Genomic DNA, 9,025 nt, shown 5'->3' with positions numbered 1-9,025 from the left:
ATTGATTAAACCTCTAAAGCAGAGGCAAATCTACATTGTTTGAAACTTTGAATGGAGTGAAATGATCCCATTAAATTTTAATTTTTTTATATATTTATATCTTATTTTTAATATATTTTAAAGGAAAAATACCATGGATAGTATGACATTGTCCAATTCACAGAAGAAAAATTTTATATACTTGACCTCCTTTTACGTTTGACCCTCATAATCTAAAAGTCTGGCTCCGTCCTTGCTCCAAAGGTTATTGATTAAACCTCCAAAGGTTATAAGAGGAAAATCATGGATGGTGTGTAGAGTGAGAAAAATGACATGGCGGAGCCGGTTCCGTTATGGAATGGCACGTCACGTATGTTGGTTACGTGTCGTGATTCACGTATCATGTGCTGTAATTATATTTTGAAAATTTGACACAATACGACACGTCAAGCGAAAGATCTAGTTACGGTAGCCCGTGATTACACGAATCATGTATAATTATGATCGTTAAATCTTGATCAATAATGAATCTTGAATAAACTTACATAAATTATGATTGCGAGTCATGTTTGAATCACGATAAGTTTGGGCACGACGTGATCACTTGCGTGCTGTAATTATCTCTTGACATTTTGATCACAATATAATACGTAAAAAATTAACTTGATCACGACATGTCATGACACCAAAGTCATGATATGTTAGTTACGTCACGGCACGTTTTTTCTTCTCTAATCGGGTCGAATCTCCTAAATTAACTCAAAATTTACATTTGGACCGATCTGAGATATAATGCACAGTATTCTTTTTGCCAAAGCAGATAGGACGGTCTGAATCCAAGCTCAAAATTTGGGTTGGTTTAGGGATTCGAATTCGGTTCTTTTGTCGTTTTGCGCCAACTCAGAGTCGCATCAGAAAGAAAAAAGAAATATATATCTGATCAGAGCGTACCACACTTGTCTTCTCCACTTCACTTTTTTGTTTTTCTCCTGCGCAAAAATGCTCCGTGCAACTCTCTACCGAGGTAAGCGAGAAATCCTTGTCCCCTCCTCCAATTTCTCACTCGTAATCCTAATTTAATTTCGAATCTCCTGTTTCTGATACAAACTTTTGCTGCTTGTTCGTAGCTTCTGGTTTCCAGCCATGGCGATCGCCAGTTTATTTTGCCTCGATTTCCCGCCTTTCGACTGCCTCTGACAAGATCCCAGCGAGCCAACCAGTAATTATTTTGTTTTAGTTTTCTGAATTTGTCCTTTAGTCATCAGCGGTTATGGTGATTCAAACTCCCTCCGCGGAGCAATAAAGCTCTTGTAAGGGAGGCTTTGAGCAATCATTTTACTTATTTTAATAAATTTAACTAGAAATAATGGTATCATTTATGTCGAAGTTTTGGGGTAAATTCAGGGGGGGCACCCATTTCTTACTAATTTTGATCTGGATTGCTAGCTATGTTGTGTTGACATTGGTAATTTGCTCCTTAAGTGCATTAAAATTCTGCTGGTATAATGTTGGTTCTTTTAATTCAAATTTTCAGGCAAGGCTACCAAATCTAATTGGAGGTGATTTTGTGGATTCCAGTGCGAAAGATTGGATTGATGTCATAAACCCTGTAAGTTTAATTTTCTTAATAAAAGAAGAGGTTTGGCCTATGTCCTCTACAAATGTTAACTTGGACTTTCTCCCAATTGTATTGAGCAGTAGAATGTATAGAATTAATTGCATATCACATGTATTAAATCAGATGTAAAAAAGGGCTCCAGCTATGTGCCACACCCAAAGAACTGCCTAAGCTAAAGACGCGGCGTACTTTCAGACTTATACACAACAAATCACACATCATACGGCCATGGAAGATAAAACATAACCCTAAAATAAAATTTTTGAGAAATCCAAATTTTCAGATTTCACCTCCTTTTAACAAATATAATTTATTCTGATCGAATTACCAAAATTTGTGAAGAAGACAACAAATATCACTGATATGCCAATAAAACATGTCATTTAGTTTATCATCGAATAAATGCTGTATTGTAACACAGGAGACAATGATGGAGCTTTTAAGGCAGTAAAAAATAGCCAAATGCAAATTGAACTTTATATGCTTGGTTTTCGTAGGCTACACAGGAGGTGGTGTCCCAGGTGCCACTGACAACTAAAGATGAGTTCAAGGCAGCAATCGAGTCAGCAAAGAAAGCTTTCCCTCAATGGAGAAGCACACCTGTTACAACTCGCCAAAGGATCATGTTCAAGCTCCAAGAACTCATTAGGAGTAACATGGTATACATCAATTGCCATTCCATATAGTATTAGACAGGTTTCAAGTGGTACTAGTTGAAGCATTGCAATCTATTTCTCTTATGTTCTGGTTCTCTATATAATATTTGTCTGACACTCTTTTTAATATAACCATGTTTCAGGATAAGCTGGCTTTGAATATTACTACGGAACAAGGAAAAACACTAAAAGATGCACAAGGAGATGTCTTCAGAGGACTAGGTTTGCGACTTTCATTTATTACACAAGTTTATCTAACATACTTTGCAGCAGATGTAGATAACATAGTAACTGAAAGAAGAATTATAGTTAAATTAGGACTTTGCATTTTTGCGCTCTGAAGTAGTCTGCCGAAGAAAGTTTCCAGACTTCAGTGAGCTATGAATCTTCTTTTTGCAAGCAAATTTGGTAATTCGGATTTTAAATTGGCAGAGGTTGTGGAGCATGCATGCGGCATGGCAAGTCTCCAAATGGGGGAATATGCGGCCAATGTTGCAAATGGTATTGATACATATAGCATTAGAGAGCCCCTTGGTGTATGTGCCGGTATATGCCCCTTCAATTTTCCTGCCATGATTCCCTTGTGGGTATGGTGCAATCTTTTAGAATGATTTCCCTTCTTTTTGCTCTTTTTTCTTTTCTTTTTGAATTTGTGTATTTGGGGATATGGGTGATTTCTTTATACACCCCCCCCCCGCGCCCGCACACACTCGTAGACACATAGAAAACATCTTTATACCATTTTCATTCCAAAACCAACTAACTGATCTATTCTATTCGGTGCATATTGGATTTTTTGAGGTCTGCTGGGATTTACAGGAGCTTTCTTTTGTTTGTTTTTGTATTCTGATGGAAATGCTTATGGATTAACTTTTGTGTTTGTTATACTTTCAGATGTTCCCAATTGCTGTTACATGCGGGAACACTTTTGTTTTAAAACCATCAGAAAAAGATCCAGGTAAACCATTGCATCTCTTATGCTATATGCTTCTTTTTGTTTTTATTATAATTATTTTACAATGAAGTCCCTGCTGGTAATACTGATAGGTAAATGTCCATTTTGTCCCATCTTTCAGGGGCTGCTATGATTCTTGCTGAGCTGGCAATGGAAGCTGGCTTACCAAAAGGAGTCTTGAACATTGTGCATGGAACCAATGTAAGCTCTCTTTTGATTCCGTTATGTATAGTATACACCAATTTACATTGTATTTTCATCTCTTGATTATTGTGATTTCCTGTTTTATTGACACTCGTCATCCAGTACAAGCATGTATTGGTACAGAACTGTATTGGTGATCTGTAAGATAATCCTGGCTTCATACCTTATTCTATCGTTTCACCATTTTATGGCTAGTGTTCTTGTTTATTAATTAGTTTATTTTATCTGTTATTTTTCTAGGATGTTGTGAATAATATATGTGATGATGAAGACATTAAGGCTATATCTTTTGTTGGCTCAAATACGGTAGGTTAAACAATTTTATTAATTCTTCTACTCTGTAGTTTTTTAACGCAGATAAGTTGTATTCTTAGCTCTAGCATCCAACCTTTCCCATTAACAAGAAATAGCATATGTACTGATGCTTGAAAAGGTATATCACTGATGCACTCTGCAAAACAAAGAAATAGCATATGTACCTCTACAAAATATGACTCTTCATGCCCCTCCATTACCTAATTTTGTTTTAAATATTCTCAAACCGACTCATAACAATCTCACAACATAATTGAGGAAGGATAGTTTAGGGGATCGTTTTAAAACTTATTACGAGTTATGGTGGTGCTTTTCATTTTTAAATAGCATGCATGAGATATCTTTTATTTGCACATGCACATAAAATTTGGAGTTTCATAAGAGCAAAACATGAGATTTTTTTTAATTCAGAATCCATTGGTCAATTTTTTTTTGTCCTTTAGGCAGGGATGCATATATACTCTAGAGCCGCAGCTAAGGGAAAGCGTGTTCAGGTAAAACTAAACTTCTGAACAAATTTTCAAATTCTTAAATCAACAAATCTTAAGTAGTATTCTATCTTTTCTCTTGAAACCAGACTATGAACCCAAAAGACATGACAAGTAAAGCACACAGGATCTCGTGAATTATATTGATCAGGAGTATCATAATCAACATAGAATAATGAGTGAGGCTATGGTACTATGCATACCGCACTGTGGGCTGTACTATGGATCCATATCTTCATTTTCAAAGTCTAAATAGTCATATCCGAACCGCTCATCATGATCTCCATATAAAAATGTACTTGGAGAACATTTTTTTTTTCTTTATTTTTTTAAGAAGTTTTTTACTATTTTTTTTAGATGGGTAGAAAATCACTACTTTCGGATAGTCGAGAATCTTTAGATCAAGTGATTTTGTATCTATTTAAACAAATAGTAAAAAAATTCTAAAAAAAAAAAGTAAATTTGGTACCGAGGCACATTTTCATATGTAGATCATATTGAGCGGTATGGGTTGACTGTTTGGACTTTGAAAATGATGATATGCATCCATAGTACGGACCTCTATGCATAGTACCACAGCCTCACTCTAGAATAATATCAAGTCAAAGTAGTTTGTTATATATCAGGAATATATTGGGCTAGCTTCGGCTATGCTTCAATGGCCTTTTAGTTTTGATTTAAGAGCCAAAATTTATGTTGCTCATTTTATGTTAGTTAACATTTTGCATAATTTTAGTCGAACATGGGCGCAAAGAACCACGCTGTTGTACTTCCTGATGCAAATGTGGATGCCACATTGAAGTCACTTGTGGCTGCTGGATTTGGTGCAGCGGGTCAAAGGTGCATGGCTTTAAGTACTGCTGTTTTTGTTGGAGGATCAGAACCATGGTATTCTTCGTTCTTCTTAGTTGTTCTTTTTTTTGTTTCCTTTTATTATATTATGTGTAGGGGCGGTGCCAGACTTTCAAGTTATGGGGATAAAAAATACATTGGGGTTCAATCATATAAAATTTTCATGCTGTGTATGGGGGTCAATTTTATAGTAGCCATAGCATTTTACTATAAACTATATAGAAAATCATGTATACGCACATAAATTTTCAAAATGAATGGGGGTCAATTCACTTAAAATGAATCTGCCCTTGATTATACACGTGGGCCGTGGGGATGACATTCAAGTTACACCTTTACTGTATATTCAAATAACAGCCAAGAATGTTTCATATTCTTTTATTAATAGACAATGTTCTTTTGAATTATTTGCAAATAGAACCCTACCTAGAATCTGGGTGATGATGAACCAAGCATCTTGACTAAATCTCTTTGTAGCTAGATCACAAGAACTTGAAGCATGTGTGAATACACACGTGTTGACAACATACCAATTTTGGCATATTGAAAAGGGCTCATTAAGGGCTTGGGGGAATGTTGTCCACATTTGGGCACGTTCGTAAGAGCAGTTCAAAAATCAGGTCTAGTTTGTTGTAAGATCATTTCTTATGCAAAATATATGTATATTGTTATAATTTGCACATGTTTGCTATGTTCAGGGAAGATGAGTTGGTAAATTGTGCAAGAAAGCTGAAAATTAGTGCAGGAATAGAACCTGATACTGACCTTGGTCCTGTTATCACTAAGCAGGTACAGCACTTGGATGCATAAAAATCTACCAACTGTTGAAATTTGTAAAATTGTGTATTATACAATGAATCATTCATTTCACTGGGGGTCCTTATTAAAGTCTGTTACTTGTAGCATTGTGTGAACCGTAGGCTAGTATTGGATAAATATTTTCATAACCAGCTTTTGCCTTTTTCCTTGTTTAAATATGTGCTATGAGTAGGCAAAGGATCGCATTTGTAGGTTGATCCAAAGTGGCATTGACAGTGGGGCCCGGGTCGTACTTGATGGAAGAGACGTTGTGGTAACTTCTACACTAACTTAAGTTTACCTCAAGTTTACAATAGTAATTGGTACTCACACTAATTGACTGTACCAAAAGGCTACGAGATGAAAATCGCTACAATACCAAAAGGCTTTAAGATCAAAATGGCTGAAAAGTTGAAAATCAAAATTGATTTAGTCTCTGAATTTTTCTTTTTTCTTTACACATGATCTCGTTTGTATTTGCAGGTCCCGAAGTATGAAAATGGGAATTTTGTAGGACCCACCATCTTGGCTGATGTCGCAAGTGACATGGAGTGTTACAATGTAATATACTATTTTATCTTCTCCTTTGATTTACACTGTTCCTTCTCATAGTTAATCAATTGAATATTAGTTAGCAAAAGAAGGTTATTATTATAATTTATTTGTTTAATGAACAAAATAAGTTTACTCACATTTGACTGAAATTTAATGAATATCGAACAGGAGGAAATTTTTGGACCAGTTCTGCTTCTCATGAAGGTACTGAAGAATTTAAATTTTCTGGTCAGAATGTTGTATTTTTTTTTTCTTTATGTTTCTTATTAATGGTTAATGCTTCTGTCACATGATGATAGGCTGAAACCTTAGAAGAGGCAATCGACATAGTGAACAGGAACAAGTAATGTCCTTATCCTCAGTTTTATTAGAATCTGTTTTGTAATCCCTTTAAATTCCTTTATTTGAAAAATGAATTGTTATTTCTTACTCAGGTATGGAAATGGAGCCTCCATTTTCACCACATCAGGTGTTTCTGCACGGAAATTTCACACTGACATTGAAGCTGGTCAGGTATGAATGTTATTATCCTAGTGTTACTGCTAGCAATCTAATTAATATAACTAGTAACTTCTTCGGACATAATATACCATTTTGGTACAATATACCTTCCTCATATATACCCTTTTAAGCTTGGTCTTCATTGTTTCTGTTGTTATTATAACTTGTATTGTTTTTGTTCTTGTTGTTGTTATTATCACTTTTATATATATTTTTTTATCTTACTTCCTGTGCTCTTTTGAAGGTTGGGATTAATGTACCTATTCCAGTGCCACTACCATTTTTCTCCTTTACTGGATCAAAGGCTTCATTTGCAGGAGACCTAAATTTTTATGGTATGAATCCACTAACTCTTACTTTTCTAGACATGTTGAAAATAATGCTGCCATGTATCACTGTGCTATAACCCCACATGCCAAAAAAGAATGCTGTCACTGTGCTTTAATTTGTGGTAAGTGAGATTGGAACCCAAGTCTCCACATTGTCCACAACCACGAAGTGGAGTTCCAACAACTAACCACTTAGAAATGCCATACAGGTAAGGCAGGTGTACAGTTCTTCACACAGATTAAGACGATAACACAACAATGGAAGGATTCCCCAAGTCAGGGAGTATCTCTTGCCATGCCGACTTCTCAGAAGTAACAAAAAAGCATGCCTCTTTTTGGGGTATTGTCAATCTGTGAATTATGAACTTGATAAATTGTGCAAGGACCTAACAAAATAAAATTTCAAAGAATAATTACTTGAGGGTCTGAAACACACTTTATCTTTGTTTGGCTTCATTTCATGCTTTCGAGATCTGTTGTTCCTGTTCAGTTTTGTTACTATTTTTCTCATTGTCTTACCGAGAGTAATGATAGCTAAGCAGTAGTTAACGCTTGTAGCCTTTGTATGATTTTGGTGATCTTTTCAGTTAAAAAGGTTAAACATAAAGACACAAGTCCTCCAGGTGATTGACATGAATTAAGCCATTTTTTTTGCTATAATTAAATTTGCATTGGTTAGATTATCGTTCACTGTGACAATGTTTGGTTGTGGAATAACAGGTGGAGTTTACTTCTTACTTCACAATTAAGTGGCTAAGTGAGGAGTTAAAAAAGAGAAATAAGGTAGAGTAGGAGATGAGTTAATTTGAAATAAGTTGTTCATTTTTAGGTGGATTAATTTACTTTATACTTGTAGGTAGAATCTACTGTTTACGATAGAGGTTTATTTTTTGACACCTTACTCCTTTACCTTACTCCTTTAGACGAATTAATTTAAATCATAAGTTAAACTACCATGTAAAATATACAAAGTAAAATGGAGTATGTCTTTAATTCTTATTAACTTTATTCCAAAATTAAACATGACCTATATCATCAAATGTCATTGAAAGTGGAAACTAAATTGTTTAAGAAGCTAAATAAGCAGCAACAGAATCAAAGAAACAAAAGTAGCGGCACACTTGACGAGAGGGGCGTGCGAGATTGGGTTAGGTCCGTTAGGATGTGGTCTAGAGAGAACCTCCTTCGTTAAAGGAAAGAAATGAGAACGAAGAGGAACTCCACGTGTCCACAGTCTGTCCAAGTCATTCATCTGCTTTAGACGAAGATAAATGAAAAGAGAAGAAAAAGAACACAATACTGTAGCAAGATAAAAACACAGTGTAAATTTCCGAAATTTATATCCCTCAAATCAGACATGTAGATTTTAATATAGCAATGAAAACCACGCACTGTTTCTTCCTTTCTCTTCTTTCCTCTTCCTCTCCGCACTGGCTTTGTGGAACACACTCTTAAGCTTTCCTCTTCTTCAAAATTGAAGAAGTTACAGGCCGTTCATTTCTGATCGGACGGTCAATATTGATGTCCAGAGCTTCAGCAGTTCAATAACCTGAATTTTTTATTAATAGAAAATAAATAAATAAAATATCGAAATAGGGGATCGTTTCTGGGTTTTTTTGAGATTTCGAGATATAGATAGACCGAGATCAACTATCCCGTCCGATTTAATCCTACGCCAAATCAACTCTTAATCATTTTAGTGGCGAAAAAAAAGACGGACAGTACAATCCAACCTGTCCTGGATAAGAAAAAAAATTAGCAGACGGTACAATCCC

The 9,025-nt window shown here is 35.4% G+C and overlaps 1 protein-coding gene across 1 annotated transcript; it reads left to right on the top strand.

The window, feature by feature from the left end:
* Window positions 1–879: 879 nt before the first annotated feature.
* Window positions 880–7,857, top strand: ALDH6B2 (aldehyde dehydrogenase 6B2). The gene is made up of 19 exons (XM_078324817.1): window positions 880–1,003; window positions 1,107–1,198; window positions 1,514–1,588; window positions 2,095–2,256; window positions 2,397–2,475; window positions 2,686–2,840; window positions 3,148–3,211; window positions 3,330–3,409; window positions 3,653–3,718; window positions 4,171–4,221; window positions 4,952–5,103; window positions 5,766–5,856; window positions 6,059–6,139; window positions 6,349–6,426; window positions 6,589–6,624; window positions 6,720–6,763; window positions 6,855–6,933; window positions 7,166–7,256; window positions 7,460–7,857. Exons 1-19 carry the CDS (start codon window positions 979–981, stop codon window positions 7,564–7,566), a joined length of 1,608 nt encoding a protein of 535 aa, XP_078180943.1. The 5' UTR covers window positions 880–978; the 3' UTR covers window positions 7,567–7,857.
* Window positions 7,858–9,025: the final 1,168 nt, after the last annotated feature.

This window comes from Carex rostrata, chromosome 23 (assembly GCF_964058835.1).
Source record: "Carex rostrata chromosome 23, lpCarRost1.2, whole genome shotgun sequence".
Classification (NCBI taxonomy): Eukaryota; Viridiplantae; Streptophyta; class Magnoliopsida; order Poales; family Cyperaceae; genus Carex; species Carex rostrata.
This window is presented reverse-complemented; position numbering and strand designations above follow the sequence as displayed.

Bases quoted from the DNA above. Each gene is read 5' to 3' on its own strand.
- ALDH6B2 (XM_078324817.1), top strand. From the start codon at position 979: ATGCTCCGTGCAACTCTCTACCGAG. The intron at 1,589-2,094 runs GTAAGTTTAATT...TGGTTTTCGTAG, and splicing joins GGATTGATGTCATAAACCCT to GCTACACAGGAGGTGGTGTC. The intron at 7,257-7,459 runs GTATGAATCCAC...AATGCCATACAG, and splicing joins AGGAGACCTAAATTTTTATG to GTAAGGCAGGTGTACAGTTC.